The 19937-nt window shown below is 40.7% G+C and overlaps 1 protein-coding gene across 1 annotated transcript in view; it reads left to right on the top strand.

The window, feature by feature from the left end:
- The first annotated feature begins 7586 nt into the window (after positions 1-7586).
- The window catches only part of LOC142151386 (insulin receptor-like), a 151557-nt gene continuing 139206 nt past the window's right edge, over positions 7587-19937 (top strand). Inside the window, exons 1-2 of the mRNA XM_075206980.1 lie at positions 7587-7982; positions 14985-15533. Coding sequence (XP_075063081.1) covers positions 7823-7982; positions 14985-15533 — 709 coding nt within the window. The 5' untranslated portion in view covers positions 7587-7822. The remainder of the gene's footprint in view (positions 7983-14984; positions 15534-19937) is intronic.

Below are 19937 nucleotides of genomic sequence, written 5' to 3'. Positions count from 1 at the left end.
AAAATGCACTGACATTATCAAAAACAAGAGGTTTTCACACGCTGAAACTCCAACATGTATATGATGGAGAGGATGGAGGAGCAGCCGTATGTGCAGTGTAATGCAGACCTGTTGAAGGTTTTTTTATATATTTTATTGTGGTGCCCAGTGCCCACTACTCTACGCAGTCCAGATACTATTTTTGGGTGTAATTCTGACCTGTTGAAGGTTTTCTATATATTATATTGTGGTGGCCAGTGGCCAGTCCTCTATGCAGTCCAGATACTATTTTTGGGTTTAATTCAGACCTGTTGAAGGTTTTCTATATATTTTTTATTGTGGTGCCCAGTGCCCACTACTCTACGCAGTCCAGATACTATTTTTGGGTGTAATTCTGACCTGTTGAAGGTTTTCTATATATTTTTTATTGTGGTGCCCAGTGCCCACTACTCTACGCAGTCCAGATACTATTTTTGGGTGTAATTCTGACCTGTTGAAGGTTTTCTATATATTTTTTATTGTGGTGCCCAGTGCCCACTACTCTACGCAGTCCAGATACTATTTTTGGGTGTAATTCTGACCTGTTGAAGGTGTTCTATATATTTTTTATTGTGGTGGCCAGTGGCCAGTCCTCTATGCAGTCCAGATACTTGTTTGGTGGAATTCAGACCAGTTGAGGGTGTATTTATTTTATTGTGGCCCCGGTATCAAATTGGGTACCGGGGCCACCCCACTACGCAGTCCAGATACTTGTTTGGTGGAATTCAGACCAGTTGAGGGTTTTATTATTATATTGTGGGGACCACTCTATACCACACTACCACTCTATACCACTCTATTTAATACTTTAATTCTGTTTAATACTTTAATTCTATTACTAATTCCCATAAAGAGGAACTGCCGCTTCTATTTAATACTTTAATTCTATTAGTAGTTACCATAAAGAGGAACAAAATAAACCAATTTTACCAAAAGTATAATATGACTTACAAACACTACACTTGAAAGATGGTGCCTTTAAATGAAAAAGTCAGTCTTCATTGCACGACTATGTGCAACAGGGACAGTTTTTTGGTTTACAAAGTCAACCAATAACACTTCGACCCTGTCTGTCTTTAACATACTTGATGGGATCTCAATGACGAATGGTCTGTACCATGTTTGGAGGAGGTATTGTGGCCCCGGTACCAAATTGGGTACTGGGGCCACTCCACTATGCAGTCCAGATAGAGGTGTATCAGATATTAAACAACGTTGACTGTTGCTGCAAAATTTTTAAATAATATTGTGGGGAACACTACACTATGCAGTCCATAAACTTTTTGGGTGGAATTCAGACCTGTGTAGGGTTTTTTAATAATATTGTGGTGACCCACTCCTCTACGCAGTCCAGGTACATTATTGGAGCAAATCATACAAGTTCAGGGTTTTTAATTTATATTGTGGTGACCCACTCCTCTACGCAGTCCAGGTACATTATTGGTGCAAATCATACAAGTTCAGGGTTTTTAATTTATATTGTGGTGACCCACTCCTCTACGCAGTCCAGGTACATTATTGGTGCGAATCATACAAGTTCAGGGTTTTTAATTTATATTGTGGTGACCCACTCCTCTACGCAGTCCAGGTACATTATTGGTGCGAATCATACAAGTTCAGGGTTTTTAATTTATATTGTGGTGACCCACTCCTCTACGCAGTCCAGGTACATTATTGGTGCGAATCATACAAGTTGATGGTTTTCTTATTATATATATTGTGGTGACCCACTCCTCTACGCAGTCCAGGTACATTATTGGTGCGAATCATACAAGTTCAGGGTTTTTAATTTATATTGTGGTGACCCACTCCTCTACGCAGTCCAGGTACATTATTGGTGCGAATCATACAAGTTCAGGGTTTTTAATTTATATTGTGGTGACCCACTCCTCTACACAGTCCAGATACATTATTGGTGCGAATCATACAAGTTCAGGGTTTTTAATTTATATTGTGGTGACCCACTCCTCTACGCAGTCCAGGTACATTATTGGTGCGAATCATACAAGTTCAGGGTTTTTAATTTATATTGTGGTGACCCACTCCTCTACGCAGTCCAGGTACATTATTGGTGCGAATCATACAAGTTCAGGGTTTTTAATTTATATTGTGGTGACCCACTCCTCTACGCAGTCCAGGAACATTATTCGGTGCGATTCATACCAGTTGATGGTTTTCTTATTATATATATTGTGGTGACCCACTCCTCTACGCAGTCCAGGTACATTATTGGTGCGAATCATACAAGTTCAGGGTTTTTAATTTATATCGTGGTGACCCACTCCTCTACGCAGTCCAGGTACATGTTTTGGTGCGATTAAGACCAGTTGATGGTTTTCTTATTATATTGTGGGGACCACTCCACTACGCAGTCTAGAAAGATAGCTCGTTGCAAAGTTTTGGACTAAGAACTATATTGTGAGGTGTTCAGAATACACGGTAAATTAGTGGAAATGCTTGTTATTGAATGTTATTGAGGTCAATAATTGCGTAGGAGTGAAAATAAGCCCAAAAACTTGATTTTTTAACTTTTTATGCTTTTTTCAAAAAAAACCCGAATCCAAAACCTTAAATCCGAACCAAAACCTTTCGGCAGGTGTTTTGCGAAACAAATCCGAACCCAAAACATCGAGAAAATCCGGATCCAAAACACAAAACACGAGACCTCAAAAGTCGCCCGTGCACATCCCTAGTTCTCAGTTACTTCCAGGATCCAGCGCTCCAGATTGATGAGGCCCTGGATAAGAGATTGGGATAGTAGGAAGAGTGTGCCTGTATGAGTATTATAGGTGGGAGTAGGGTACACTGTAGAAAGAGATTGTTTAAAGATTGAAAGTCTGAGGGAAAGTCTGACTGGGCATGGTAGTGACTTCCACAAGTTAATAGCAGAATGAGATATATATAAAGGGTTATTGTTGTTGAAGGCTTTGTAGGTAAGGGTTAGATTGAAATTGGAAATGGATCCATTATTGATGCACACAGTGTTTCAAAACAGTAGAAGCTCAATGTACCGTATATACTCGAGTATAAGTCGACCCGAATATAAGCCGAGGCACCTAATTTTACCACAAAAAACTGGGAAAACTTATTGACTCGAGTATAAGCCTAAGGTGGGAAATGCAGCAGCTACTGGTAAATTTCAAAAATAAAAATAGATACCAATAAAATTACATTAATTGATGCATCAGTAGGTTGATTAATGAATGAGTATAGATGTATTGGATTCATACAGTATAAAGCAAATATAAACAGTAGACAGTATAAATATGGCACAGTGTTAAACAGAGGTAAATGTTACAGTGTTCAACATGCAGAGCAGTATTTCTAATGGATGCTGTAGGCATTGCACTGATAAGAGTGTCCGTGCCGCTGGTAGATGGATGTAAATAGTGCTTCTACCTGTATTAACTTTGGCAGCCTGGAATGCACAGTAGGGGCTGTAATGGTGAATGTGTATCCCATTCAGAATCAGATGTGACAAAAGTATGCAATTACCTTCTGATGGTAGTCAAACTACCATTATGGTGGATGCCAGGAGTCTTGTGCGCGGTCCCGGGTACGTTGGGTAGACGCTGACCGGTCTGAGCAGGAGCGATGTCGATATGGCTGTGAGGTCAGGCGGGCAGCGGTGTCCTGTCCGGGCGGTGTGTGAGCTGGCACTGAGTGCTGGGTAGTTTCCCCGCTGGTGGCTCCGATCTGTGTTTTTGCCGGGCAGCATCTGTTCCTGACGTGGCTCTGCGCAGTGTGACGTGATGTCAGAGGTCACGCTCTGCTGCATCCTGCATTGCTCTCAGTACGGCACCTTCTCTCCCCACTAGGAATGCCGGTCACTTAGATCACCCTGAGCATCACTCAAGTATAAGCCGAGGGGAGGCTTTTTCAGCACAAAAAATGTGCTGAAAAACTCGGCTTATACTCGAGTATATACGGTACTTTTTTTGGTGGTGGTGGGGGGGGGGGTGAAAAACAACACTTTTTCAGAATTAAAATTTTTGTTGTTGTGAACTAAATTACTTGTTCTTGTGGTTATCACCGAACTGGGATTATTTTCAATCTGTTTACTGTCTGCCTGACCCTATCTCATGAACACTCTGCAAATGTCTTTGTTTCCAAGGACAGTACAAGAACCTGGTCTATCAGCATGTTGTTCCTCAGAGAACCTTCATAGAGATCTCCTGGACCAATATCAAGTGATAACAAAATAATGTTGCTTTGCAAGTCATGGTGTAGCAAACAAATCCAGCTTAATTCAGTTTAACCATTTCAGAACCCATGAAACTAAAAACAATAAACTCTGAAAACCATACATCACATACAATTTCTTGGAGTTATATAAAACACGCTATTAAAATAATAAACATACAATTGTACATGGGGATTTTCAACATATGCCTAGTTGCCCCTTTGCCTGCCTTATAAACAAATTATAACAATTAAAAATATGTATTGTGTACACAATGGAGGTAATATGCTGCCCTAACATATATTTTAGCACTCTGTTCAAAACGTTACCATTATTTAAACTGTGCTGGTGTTCATATGTAGCTTTACCTGGCAAAAGGTATTTGTACCAAAACATTGTGCTAATATTATGTACTCTGCATCATACTTGCCAACCTTTAAAAGGTTAATTCCTGGAGATCCCGGGCAGGGAGCATGGTTGGAGGGCAGGAGGGGCGGGACGCGGTCAATCGTGTCATTTTGCCCCCCCCCCCCCCCCCTCCCAGGGCCGGTACTAGGGTTCTCATCGCCCTAGGCAAAATTTCAAGATACCGCCCCCCCTACACACACCAAATACCTGCCTCACAGACCCTTACCTTTTCGACTGTGTACATTTGCATTTAAAAAAAAAAAATTAGCCTTACCTTCTCCAGCTGTCCAGATGCTGTGATGTTTGATGCATAACGCTGTCCAGACTCCACTGCAGACACAGGATTTCTAGAGGGGAGGTATCCAGGTGTTAGATTTTGGAACACCTGCATCACACCACTGCACCCCGCTCTGCATCACACCACTGGACCCCCCTCTGCATCACTTGCAAACTATGGTGTAGCAATTATACCCCATAGATTGCAAGTCAAATATAGAGCATGAGGTGGCAATTAGTCATTTTTATGTGGTAGAAAAATGACTATTTGCCACCTCATGCTCTTTATTTGACTTGCAAAGTTTGGGGGAGAAAATGACTTTTATTGGCACCTTACGCTCTATTTTTGACTTGCAGCAAATCAAATATAGAGCATGAGGTGGCAATAAAATAATCATTTTCTCCACCATAGTTTGAAAATCAAGTATAGAGCATGAAGTGTCAAATAATAGTAATTTCTCTCCCAAATACCTTGCAAATGAAATATAGAGTATGACGTGGCAATAGTGATTTTTTTGTACCATAGAAAAATGACCATTTGCCACGTCATACTCTATATTTCATTTTCAAGCTATTTGCGAGAGAAATTACTATTTATTTACCACCTCATGCTGTATCTTTGATTTAAAAACTATGGTAGATACAATGATTATTTTATTGGCACCTCATGCTTTATATTTGACTTGCAGCAAGTCAAATATAAAGCATGAGGTGGCAATAAAATAATTATTTTATCCACCATAGTTTTTAAATCAAAGATGCAGCATGGGTAGCCCTTAGAGAAAAAAATAATAATAATAATACAAAAAAATAATACAAAAAAAATAAAATTGGAGATACTCACTTTATCTTATTCCTGAAGCTGGTCAGCAAATGCAGGGGACCTCTTCAATGGCTGCCCGCTCCTCGACTTCTCACATCAAAGAAGGAGGGTGGAGCACAGCTGTGCATGCTGGGACGGGAGGGAGGCATCGGTAAATAACTTTAATCACACTGTCAGTGACAGACAGTGTGAGACTGTTAATGGACCGCCAGACAATGGGAAGGTCACATAATCACTGACATCCTTCTACACAAAGGAATAATCCTTAACAATCCTTACCCTTGGGGATTAAAAATTTAATTCATAAGGGTAATTTATACAACATAATTTATCATTGGTTTTTAGTAATTGTTTAAATGTACTTTGTAATAGAGTTTATTTAAGGGCTTCTTTTTCATCTTTGTCTACAAATTGTTTCTGTAGGAAATCTTTTCAGCCACAAGGGAACAAGAATATATAGCCTGCACCAAGCATTGTGACTTTCTATCAATACTGTGGGGTTAACACAGCGTGTGCCAATAGCTTTCTTCCCTGGGTGTTTAGTGCCAAGTGCTGAGAATGGCGCAGGTGAGACAGTCATATATACATGTTCTCCCACAGGATTGTGTTCCCTGTAGTTCGAATGTCTGTAAAAAGAAACTTCATTGGTCCCTATGGTAAATGTGGTGTCAGTAAACACAAACTGTTAATGAACCAGGGACATTTGTGGCATGTACATACACAGGTAACCCACACAGGTGATGCAGTGAGTGGGTAGTTCCTGAAACAGTTTAAATCCTGATAGCTTAAGAGTCTGTAAAAGATATCTCATGAGTGGCATATTCTTTTCTTTGTAATATGGGATTTATAATATTCTATTGACAACATAAAATCTCAAGTGGTAATAAATGTAAAATATTACAATTTATACAACGATATGAATTTTGAATCTGGTAGCAAGAAGCCACTGTGACCAGTAATGCCTCAGGATATATAAACAGTACAATGTGTGTCACAGTTTGTTTGTTAAACAGCAACTGAACCATTCCACTTTGCAGAATTGCCTCCCTAACCTAATCAAAACAACAAACTAAGCTTAAAATATCATAAAAATCAACTTGTATCTATTTCCCCATAACTTAACCCCTGCAATGCTCAAAGTGTACTGACCTCACCACTACAGCACACCAAGGCAATACTTGCTCTATTTATGAAATTATTAAACTACTTTAGTTGCAGTTTCAATCCAACAACCTCACTGATTATTTAATTATAGATGTGTGTGTGGATATAAATATATACACATACATAGTGTATAGCAATGCAATAACAATGGTGATATAAGTTGTTTTGTGAACAGCTATATATTTTTATTGATATTAATTTATAATTATATTAGTGAATAGAGTCACGTTTATTTGTGGTATTTCTTTTACACTACATAGCATTATATACTTTTTATTGTCTACAATATAGACATTAACAGATCAAATTGTTTGATCGCCTATATTGAAATGGTGCTTTAGAGCATGTTACAAATTAAAAAAGTCTATTCGAACCTTACTGAATCTAGAAAAATAACTTATATGGTGCAAATGCATACTTGTGTGTAATTTAAACAGACGTTATTACAGGACAATTTATTTTTTCCCCCTGATGTTTAACTACGAACAGACATAGGCTGACTTAAATGATTCCCTTTTTTGCACTAACCAAAACGTTCACGATCGTTATTATCTTTCTTCTTTAGCATAAAATCCTTCATTATGGTATAAATAAGAAAACACTGGTATTTACTGAATCCATTCCAGTCTACTGTGCTCCACACCAGGTGTTTTGAAAGTTTTTCCTCATCTGCCAACTGACTAACTTATATATTGGTTTGAAAGGGGGGGGGGGAGAGAGACTTTGCAAGAAGAACTAGTGACATACATGTATACATTTTTATACAAATTTCTCGGTTACAGCACTTTTTGTTTATTTTTATTGTTGCGTGGTTCTTGGGCGAGAGGAAAACTGGAGGACAATAGCCCGGAGACTTTCTACAAAGCAGTCTTACTGATTAATGAATATTTTTCTTGATCTGTCTCCTCTCGGGTGAAGACAGTTTTAAGCGATCAAGTCTTTTAGGGATCATGCAGTGGGCCCCATCTAAGAATGCACACACGGGACAGGGTGTAATGGGGGGTGTGGGGCACCCCTATAATAATCCCGCTCTCAAATCAACCTGGACCGTTCTCCTGGCAATTTTTACCATCATGATTTTGCTCATGTGTGGCCAAAGCAATGGAAAAAGTGAGTACGATGCACGATTTAATAAATGTAACAATATATGCGTTCACTTCCACTAGTCGGTTATAGATCAGCATGCTGGACTACCATAAGATGGACTTTTATGATTGTGTAGTACAACGTACGAATATATACGATGCCGATTTGTTCGTATACTTTATTTAAGAAGGATTGTTCATGACGATAGTTACTTCAATCCCATGTTTGCGTAGCTTGGTGTATCTTTATGGTGTGTTGCAGGGCCATCTTACCAACCTTATGGGCCCCTGGGCAAAGCAGTGCACAGGGCCCTGTGCACTGCTTTGCCCAGGGGCCCATAATATATATATATATATATATATATATATATATAACCACTTTTTTTTTAATGTACTTGCTCTGCCACCTTTGAAGTACAACAACTAAAAAATCAAATCCCCTCTCCACTTACCTTTCAATCGCCGTGTTCTCTGATTGCACCCCTGTTCTCTTCTTTTTTCTTATATTCTGTCTTCTGCTTCTTTGAATTTTGCTTGCTTCTCTGTCCTGTGCTCCTCAATGAAAATGTGACGCCCGACTTTCAGTGCGAGCACGGTGGAGGGGAACAGGGAGGGAACCGCCTGACCTGATCGCGTGACCGCAAAAGGTAAATTCTTTTTTTTTTGCAGGATTATTTATTCTAATTAAGAAAGAGCCCTGTCTATGGGGCCCCCTTGCTTGTGGGGCCCAGTGGAAAGATGACCCTGGTGTGTTGTGTAATGGCCGACCCTTACGTCCTCCTTTCTTTTTTTATATACCACCTGCTACTTCCGATCCTTACTTATGGCTTCCAAATGCATACTGAGTTTCCTGTCTCTGTAGCTTTATTGAGGGATGATTTTGTGACTCAGGCCTAACGAGTGGCCACAGACCACAGCCTTGCATGTCCCGCCTTACCCTGGTATCGATGCGGGAAGTGGGGGAGGGGACAGGGCTGTGACTGGATCAATTATAAATAACTTATGGTATCAATTTATTGAAGGGAAATAGCGCAGGGCGCATATTTATATAATTGCATAGGCACTTACTTTTTTGTGTGCAGCATGTAGCAACCGCAGGAACAATGATTGCAATGAAAACAGGTTGGTGTTACGAGCCATGGCGACCGCGGGCACTGCCGCGACTCACTCCCCTCTGTCCCTCGAATCCCTGCCATCTCCATGACCGGGATGTCACTACCGGTTCTCGGCCCGACCGTTGCTATGGCAACGGACGGACGTCGAGCTGTCAGTTTTTTCCGTCCCGGGAACACAGGGAAGCCGGGCGTGTGCGCCAGGACTCCTACTAAGCCTGCGGGGTATTAGCATTTATTACATTCATTAAGCCACACATGGGGGGCTTATTATGCCATTTCATTCTCTGTTCCTGATTGGTTGTCTTGAGTATTTAAGGCAGGGAGGGCTTAGCCTCCCTGCCGGTTATAGCGTGGATACTGTCTGTTGCTGACCTGCTCCTGTCCTGTTCCTGTTTGTCCCTGTGGATACTCTGCCCCTCTGCTATTGGACCTCCTGTTGTGACCCTTTGCTCTGTTTCTGGACTCTGCTTTTGTGCTGGTGACCCTGACCTTTTGGCATGTTATTTGACTACTCTGTTTGCTTCGGACCCCTGACCTCGGCTTACGTCTGACCATCCATTGCCATCTGTAATGCCTCCTCTGGCCCTGCCGCTGTGGTGGTGGTAATAAACTTGCACTACATCTAGAGTTAAGACCTGTGGGCATCCGAGTACCTGTGAGCGCATAAATCTCTACGGGAAAGGCGGCTGCTATAAGTGAAGACCTCTTCCGCAAGTTCTGCAAATTTATTATCAGACTAGCAGTTGGTCTGGGTATTTACAGCCAAAATGCTTATTTTTCCCTCAGTTGCAATCAATTCCGAACAGTGTCTTCTAATGTGCTGGTTACTTATCTATTTTGTCTTCAGTGCTGGGTATGTCCCAGAATGGATTTACTTTAAAACAGAGAAGGTCAGTGTCTAAGGCTGGCCTTCACCTGCGCCCCTAGCTTCTTTCTGCTTTATTGTCACATTTGTTTGATTTAATGTCTATTGACATGTCATTACATATAGGTGTATCTTTCTGAGATTAAATGTATTGTTTTAATGCAGTGGTTCCCAAACTTTTGCAGTTCGCGGCACCCTTAGAGTCTCCAAATTTTTTCAAGGCACCCCTCCAAAATAATTATTGAGCAGTCCTGTTTTAGAAGTAGTTGGGTTAAAAAATTGTAATAAGTATTTAGGTCAGGACAGAAATACTTATTTAGTTGTATGCAAAAATGCCCCCTCTGCATCCAGACACTCTGCCCTCTCTCACGCTGCCCCAGCTCCTCTGCCTACTGTCCCCCTCCTCTGCCCTCTGTCACGCTGTCTCCCTCCTGTCACGCTGTCCCCCTCCACTGCCCCTTTCACTCTGTCCCAGCTCCTCTGTCCTCTGTCACAGCTCCTCTGCCACGCTGTCCCCTCCTGTTACTCTGCTCTGTCCCCTCCTGTCAAGCTGTCACTCTGCTCTGTCCCCTCCTGTCACGCTGTCACTCTGCTCTGTCCCCTCCTGTCACACTGTCACTCTGCTCTGTCCCCTCTGCCGCGCGCCAGCCATAAAAAAATCAAACAGAAACACTTACCAATCCGGGTGGCGCCAGGACCCAGCATCCTCCTCTCTCACGCAGCAGCTGTCACTGATATGACAGCTGTCCTGTCCCCTCCTGTCACACTGTCACTCTGCTCTGTCCCCTCCTGTCACACTGTCCCCCTCCTCTGCCCTCTCACGCTGTCCCCCCCCTCTGCATGCAGACACTCTGCCCTCAGGCACTCTGCCCCCTCTGCATCCAGACACACTGCCCCCTCTGCCCTCTCTCCCCCCGCCTCTGCTCTGTCACGCTGTCCCCTCATCTGCCCTCTCACACGCTGTCCCCTCCTCTGCCCTCTCACACGCTGTCCCCTCATCTGCCCTCTCACACGCTGTCCCCTCCTCTGCCCTCTCACACGCTGTCCCCTCCTCTGCCCTCTCACACACTGTCCCCTCCTCTGCCCTCTCACACGCTGTCCCCTCCTCTGCCCTCTCACACGCTGTCCCCTCCTCTGCCCTCTCACACGCTGTCCCCTCCTCTGCCCCTTTCACGCTGTGTCCCCCTCCTCTGCACCGCTGTCCCCATCCTCTGCTCTCTGTCCCCATCCTCTGCTCTCTGTCCCCCTTCTCTGCCCCGCTGTCACCATCCTCTGCTCTCTGTCCCCCTCCTCTGCCCTCTTTCCCCCATCTCTGCCCCGCTGTCACCATCCTCTGCTCTCTGTCCCCCTCCTCTGCTCTCTGTCCCCATCCTCTGCCCCGCTGTCCCCATCCTCTGCTCTCTGTCCCCATCCTCTGCTCTCTGTCCCCATCCTCTGCCCCTCCTCTGTCCCCATCCTCTGCTTTCTGTCCCCCTCCACTGTCCCGCTGTCACGATCCCTCTCACTCTGCCCCGCGCCAGGCGCCGCACATGAAAAAAAAAAAAAGAACACAGAAACTTACCAATCCGCCGGGCGCCGGGACAAGTGATGGGTAGTTCACGAATGATTAGTTCAAATGAACTAATCTTCAAGTGAACTAAATCATTTAGTTCACAGCTCTGGCAAAGATTAGTTCACCAGGAACTAAAACAAGTGGGAGGAGTTAGAGATAAAGCCGAGCAGCTCCAGCAGCCTCACTCACTGTCTCATTCACACTGGCTCTTTTGTTTCTATTCAGCTCTCTCATTTAATACTCATGAGTCAGTACCTCTAAACTACCAAAGGTGGCACTGCTGTGCTCAGACATTGTGTGAGACTCTGGAGCTGATCACTGACTATGAGTCATGAGTCATTCTCCTCACTCAGGAGTTCAATAGTTCATCTAGTTCATTTCACTCTTCGAATCTTTCAAATCATTACACTCTTCAAATCTTTCCACTCACCAAATCATTTCACTCATTTAGATCATTTAGCTCATGAGTCACAGGATACATTCCCTTCCCTGTCAGCTCAAGACACACTGCACTGCTGCATGTTATATACTGTAGTACTGTTTACTGCACCATATAAACAGGGGAGATGTATTAATCCTTCAAGAGAGATAAAGTGGAAGCGTTGCCCATAGCAACTAATCAGTTTCTGTAATTGTATAGACTCTGCTAGATAAATGACAGAAGCTGATTAGTCATAATTGCCAACATTATGTTGGTTACGTCTAGGAGTTCCTGGAGCGGGGTATTGGCAAAGGGGGCGGTGCTTCACAAATTGCACAATTTTGGCCCCACCCCCAGTGATGTGATGCCTATTTGGGGTCTTTTTACAGCTGTAAAAATCCCCCCCTAAGGTTTGATACATCTCCCCTATATCCTGATTGCACTGATCTCAATTTTAAAAGCAAAAAAGTGACACTTTTTTTTATAATACTCTGAATTTGGGTCTTTTTCATTTGCATATTATGGAAATAAAAAATAAAAATGAAAATGTAATTAACTTTGCAGAGCTCAACATGTCACTACTAGTTTTTGTATAAGTGATTGCCCTTTTTAAAATATTAAAAATGATCTGACATATTAAACTTATCTGATCATTTTAACAGGACTACAACTCATCTAATGAGATGTAGTATATATGCCTACAGTATGTGTAATAGACTAGATCTATGTCTTCAATCACTTCTCTCAGCAGTGTTCCAGAGCCAGTGATCTAACTGAACTAACTGAGCTAAATGAACTAAATGAACTACTGAGTAAAATGAGTGAAATGAACTACTGAGTGAAATGAGTGAAATGAACTACTGAGTGAAATGAGTGAAATTAACTAATCTTTTGAACTAATCTTTTGTGTGAACTAGATCAGAATGAACTAATCTTCAAAATGAACTAGATTTCCCATCACTAGCCGGGACCCAGCAGCCTCCTCTCTCCCGCAGCTTGTTACTGACGTCGATATTCAGTGACAGCTGCTGGGAGAGAGGAAGCTGCTGGGTCCCGGCACCCGACGGATTGGTAAGTTTCTGTGTTCTTTTTTTTTTTTATGGCTGGGCCGCGGCACCCCAGTAACAGCGCCGCGGCACCCCTGGGAGCCGCGGCACACAGTTTGGGAACCGCCGTTTTAATGTATTACTAAGATTACGGGTAATGTGCAGCCCTTTTGAAGATTAGATAGCCACCCATATGGCCCCTGAACTGTATCAGGTTGCCCATCACTTATTATAGATTGCACATACGAGCTAGAATAATGCATCAGCTTTAAATTCACATATAAAAATGGAAAGCCAGAAGTATTGATCAGTTTAGCTGACCATCACCTTACATGAGTTTAACTTAATTGACTGTCACATATGTGTACCTTTTCTCCACATGCTAAGGACCTGCGAGTATCAGGCTTCTGGGCCTTGGCATCACATCTCTTCCTGCCCATACTCCCCATCCACATCATCACTTACATATTCTGTCTAGTCCTGTTTCATATATTTCTTCTTTCCTAGAATGCACAGGCTTCTGATCTACTTAATCTTGAATTATTCTGGATGCTTACGCCCACAACTATGTATCTCTTGTTTGCTTTGTGACTTTCTTAGATGCCTGTACAACTGATTTCACCTTGTGTACTGGTAATTGTTGTTGTATTGCATTTGAAAATATTAATAAAGTTTTGTTTTTCTTTTATAAATGGAAAGCCAGCAACAGAGAAGGAGGCAGCAGTAGTGACTCAGGGGAAGGTAGAAATTGCAGGATAAAGGTTTGGCGTCATTGTTGCTAGTGCACTTGGGGCACGATAGGCTGGTATATGTGGAGGCTGATATTTGTTGATATATACTGTTTAAATTAACACTTGATTTAGTACAAGAAAACTGTTATTAAAAAATATTTCAGGTGATTGCTATCTTTTCATGTATGAGGATCTGGCAAACATCCCATTCTTCCTCATTCAAGGCCATCACAAAGACTGACTACATTTAAATGATTTGTTATTATTAACTCTATCCGAGAACTATGTTGATTTATGCAACCTCATGGTGCTAATGAGGTTATTGCATTTATTGTGGCTCACCAAGTATATTTGGTGGCTTTGTGTAATCTCTATATTTGAAGGTAATACAAAAGATAGTCCTCCTTTTCTCACAAAAAAATATCTCTTTAACTTTCTCATACTATTAATCATGGTGTGTAACTAAATCATAAACATGTTTTATTCTCAGGAAATCTTTGTATTTTCCCTTGGACCCTTGTGTTGACAGTCTACCTTTTCTTGCAGATCTTGTAATGAAGCATTGTTTATTAATGGTAATATTTTTTGAGCGCGGGTATTTCACCCGTCTCGCTAACAATTGAATACCCACCTTAGGGGCATATTCAATTGTCGGCGGAAACGCCAAAAATCTTGCGCTCATTGCACTATTACCGTTACTACGGTAATAGTGAGCATAAAAACAGTTAATACGGTAATTTTCTCACTGGATTTCAGCTCGCAGCTCCCTGAGCAAGTAAATTACCGTATTAACGGTATTTACGCGCAAATTACCGTATTAACGGTAATATTTTTCGAGCGTGGGTATTTCACCCGTCTCGCTAACAATTGAATACCCCCCTAAGAGTTCTCTGGCCCTATTTCTTTCATTATCTTTTAGATTTCTGCCTTTTTTTGTGTGAAAAAAATAAATAAAATAAAAATATATATAATAAAGGAAAGCTACCTAATTGTCCCACTTGTTAAATGGGAGACTCTCACAATCACGCTCCATACAGGATTTCCATTTTTTTTTTTTTTTTATGAAAGCCAAATATGATTTGCAGTTAGGTGCATGATCATACAATATCTTGTTTCTGGTGTGGAAATATAGCAACAGGTTTGCTATACACTTATTTATTACTGTTAATTGGAAATAATTTATTACAAACAACTAAAATCAATGCTTCATTCTATACCTTTAAAATTGTATCTTTTTGCATGCAAGCCGAATGTTTTATTTACTGTACTCATTTGTTTCTCTCTTTTTTTAATCCAGTTTGCTCCAGTATGGATATCCGAAATAACCTGACCAAGTTTTATGATCTGGAGGACTGTACTGTGATTGAAGGTCACCTACAAATTTTGCTCATGTTTACCACCAAACCGGAAAACTTCCAAGCCTTGAGTTTTCCCAAGCTTACTATGATAACTGACTACCTCCTTCTTTTTCGAGTTTACGGCCTGGAAAGTCTCAAAGACCTTTTTCCAAATCTCACAGTCATCCGTGGTACTCGACTCTTTTACAACTATGCCCTTGTAATTTTTGAGATGGTTCATCTAAGGGAGATTGGGTTACATAGCCTTATGCACATAAGCAGGGGCTCGGTCAGGATTGAGAAGAACAATGAATTATGTTACCTTTCAACTATTGATTGGTCCAAAATTCTTGACTCCGTAGAGGCCAACTTCATTCGCCTTAACAAAGATAAGGAGGAATGTGACGATGTTTGCCCGGGTGCTACAAAGGAAAAGAATAATTGTCCATCAACTGTAATTAATTCAGTGTGTGGTGCACGCTGCTGGACACAGGATCATTGTCAGAAAAGTAAGATTTTTCTATCTCTACTCTTGTTTATTAAACTGCTATGAGAGTGCTGCAGTCAATAGCCAGTGGCCAGTGTGCCTCACATTACATATACTCCATATAACAGGCATGATTTTAAATGTAGTTGCATCCTAGCTGCAACAGGGTCAAAATTATAAACATAGATGAACTTTCAGATGCAAAACATACATACTACAAATCTTCTAAATGTGTTGGGGGAGGAGACAAATTGAAATACTGAAGAAAGTAATGTATTTTTTCTTTAATCATAAACCCTCTGGTGCATAATATACACCAGACGACTTATGACCAAAAAATTGGCCAAAAAGGACTGTCCACTTGGTGCCTCAATCGCTAGATAGCTTCCCTAGTGGTTACAGTGGATGACCGCTGAACACCTTTTTTTCGTTTTAGATATTTAAAGATATAATAGATTACCATCTTTAAATTTAATTTGGTAATGGTTCTGTGTATGCGTTATTTGGTCTATTATATACTATAAAATCTAATTTTCCACAGGGAATCCCCAGTGTCTCTATGTGGAATACCATCAAAGCAAAAATTGCCACACACAGGCCATGTCAATCAAAGTGTCAAAGATCACTGGAAACTGTCTATCCATTGACATAGAAACATATAAGAGCTACAACATAGCTAGAAAACTCAAATAGTAAATGGATATCAGTGGTGCTCCTAAAAGGGTGCAGCCTGTATTATATAACTGGAACTTCACTGAGTCCCAAAACAATAGATCAAAATATAGCACAATTTATATATGACTCAAGCACTGGTATGAATGCATAGAATACAAATTTTTGTTTCACAATGAAGTGTAGTCAAAACTGCTCCCACAAATTCTTCTAATCGAAGATAACTAGAACAAACTCAGCATGGAAGTACATAGGCGAACAAACACTCCACCAAAAAGTGTGGAGAAATGAAATCTTGTCCAAATGGTGTGTATCCTTCACCCATGCAGAATAGGCTTTATGTGAACACACAGTTGTCTTCAATTAGAAGAGTTTATGGGAGCTGATTTGACCACGCTTCATTGTGAAACAAGATCTTGTATTCTATGTATTCATGTGAGCGTTTGATTTATATACAACTAGCAAACTGCTACATTTAAACTGGTTACAGTAACATTGTTACAATAATGCAAACAAACATTTGTTAAACAGAAAATGTAAGATTTAAGAAAATTTAGATTTTGGTCAAGTGTAACTTGCATCCAATACAATTCAGATAGTTAAAATAGCCATAGTTTAGATGAGCCTACTGAACAAGTTAGAGAAAGCATTTTTAATATTGATAGCGTATATTCAGTTTGCAATTTCTTTGTCCATAATAAATGTTTTTGTAGCAAGTTGTTCCTGCTCAGCTCAGAGACTTCACTTCAACTATTTCTCAATAAAGTAGAGATACGGAATGTATAGCCCCATGATGGCTAACCTATGACACTCGTGACACGCGGAGGCAGTTTGACTGACACGCCAGGTGATTCATTCAAACTGCCTGTTTTAAACATACCAAATATTTGGACGCTTCTTTGACTGCTGTACATCTCCCGTCGGCGAAATGGAGCTGCTGCGCACGTGCGGTCGCAGCAGCTCCTCCCTTGTGTATATCTCCCGGCATTACTTCAATTGCGCGCTTCCCTGGAGCACGGTAGGGCTTGTAAAGGCTATTTATAATATTTAATAGTAAAATAGCCTCAGATACTGGCCAACAGCAATGTTATGTAGTGTTTTTATTTGTAGACAAAAGACTCCATTTCTGGTGAGCCTGCAGGGTATGCAGAGCTGTCTGATTATATATAAATATTGTATTATAGGATTAAAAAAGTTTTCTTTTATCCTATAATACAATATTTATATATAATCAGACAGCTCTGCATACCCTGCAGGCTCACCAGAAATGAAGTCTTTTGTCTATTAATAAAAACACTACATAAGATTGCTGGTGGCCAGTATCTGGTTTCACCCTGTAGCCCAATGATAAATTATATATATATATATATATATATATATATATATATATATATATATATATATATATATAATTTGTCATTGGGCTACAGGGTGAAACCAGATACTGGCCACCAGCAATCTTATGTAGTGTTGTTTTATATTTATATTTTTATTAAATTATATATATATATATATATATATATATATATATATATATTTTTTTTTTTTTAAGTGACACGCGACCCGAGGAAGGCTACACTTTCTGATTTTTGACACACCAAGCCGAAAAGGTTAGCCATCACTGGTATAGCCTGTACAAAATGTCTAGAAATAGTAGGGATGTTTCTTGTGTTTGGGGCAAAGTTCCTTACATTCCTTACATATCTCTCTGTATATGGGTCCTTACTGATCATGTTGCCTTCACATTATATTCTATGTGAATTTGTCTCTCATAGAGGCTCATGATCTTTGAGACCTTGGTTGCCTTATTTTAGGTTCTCACTGATAGGAGATTCAAGTAGCCGCAGTGTGCTCAGGAACTGCTGCTGCTCTTTTTTACTGGTATTATAGTAAAATTAAACGCTCATTTTTGCTCATAACTCTATGGGGCGCGACCAAAAACCAGAGGAGATTTCACACAAAAAATACGCACGTGGTGTCTCTGCGGCCGTTCCGGAGACAAATAGCGCATATATTTTTCTAATTGAATCTGCCCTTTAGTGTTGGGGTTTAATAAAATACCGTGTACACACTATACCTGACAATGCCTGAAATATGTAATATCTTTCTGCATGAATAATACAATTAGTCAGCCATTCTCTTCTCTGTATGTTCTTTATAGATTTGACCCATGATACGCTGTCTGAGATACTGGACACCTCACCTCAAATTTAACAGAGGGGAATCTCACCTAGAAGTTTTATTTTCCACGGGGTTAGTCAAACTGACCAACATTTAATTATTTTGTCATTAATAGAAGGTTACATTGTGATTCTGCTTTATTGCTCCCTGTGGGTTTCTAGGAAACAGCAGACTGTAAATATAATGTAAGGCAATGAAACGGTATAGCTAGTATGTTATGTCAGTTTCCTGTTTGGGTTTTTTGATCTCCTGTTAATTATTTCCTATCCAGGTCTTATGCCGTTTGAAAATTAATTCAAAAATGGAAAAAATGGATTGTCTAGTTCCACAGTAGGTCTGGACACTGTTTAATATAAAGTTGGCACTAATTATATTTAAACATTGATTGAATGCCTTACTTGCCAGAGTGGGAACAAATATTTGCATAGAAATTATCATTACAATGTCGATCAGTTCAAGCTCCGTCACGATATGATTTATTTTACATATACATTTGGTAGTGTTACAAGATGCATTTTAATATGGAATTGACTTGCATTTTGGTTTAGCATTTTATTTTAATCAGTCAAAATTGCTGGTGTGACTGGATCAATTATAAATAACTTATGGTATCAATTTATTGAAGGGAAATAGCGCAGGATGTATAGTTTTATAACTGCATAGGCACTTATTTTTTTGTATATTGTAATATAGGAAATCATTATCTCTGAGACCAGGGTAGAAAAGTTGGTCTTTCCTGTTTTCACCTTACTAAAGGATATGCCTTATTTCTGATGCATATATCTGATACAATAGGCCTTTGTGGATGGAGGTCTTGTGTGTATTGGGCTGTATTTAGTATAGAAGTGCCATTGTTTAGGATTTGTAAGGTTGCTAGTGGAAACCTCCAATTAGGCATATGTGCAAGGAAGTCTAATAGAAGAAAGTGCTAACGAAGTTTTGTGATGACGTGTCATGCCTGCTCTGGCCAAAGGCCAAGCAGGGGGTTGTTACTGTGTGACCTTTTGCCAGAGTGAATTTCATAGATAAGAGTAAATTTTGTTAGCCTTGAAATGCATGTAAATTCATGTTTGTGTCAATAGAGTATATCCTGTTTCTAAAAATAGACTATTTCTGAACTGTATAAAAGATGAGCTTTGTGAGCATGTAAGTGTTCTTCTGATTTTTCATCTGACCTGATCACACTGGTATCTTCCACCAGTGTGTGTGAGCAAATAAACCATCTTGCTTCAAAGACCTGCTTGGAACCATCTTCAATATCGTTGTATTCCTGTGATCTACATATTAGACCCTAAACCTAATCCGTTCTCCGGCTGTCTCTGAGGTTTTAGACCCAAGCGTTTCCAGTACCACCACTCTGTCTGCTACCCAGCAGCCCTGGTCCGTGTGATGGGCCAGGGGGGTTCCATTCACAGCATCCCTTATCCATAGTAAGAGGTCAGGAGGACCAGCCCAGGTACACCAGCAACGAGACACGCTAACAGCGTCAGTGACCCAGAGGGAACATGGTTCTGAGTGCCATATAAGGAGCTCAGTGGGGACAGCAGGCCCCTCCCACTGCGGCAGGAGGGGC

This window comes from Mixophyes fleayi, chromosome 1 (assembly GCF_038048845.1).
Source record: "Mixophyes fleayi isolate aMixFle1 chromosome 1, aMixFle1.hap1, whole genome shotgun sequence".
NCBI lineage: Eukaryota > Metazoa > Chordata > Amphibia > Anura > Limnodynastidae > Mixophyes > Mixophyes fleayi.
Note: the sequence above shows the minus strand (reverse complement) of the source record. Positions and strands in the feature narration are given on the sequence as shown.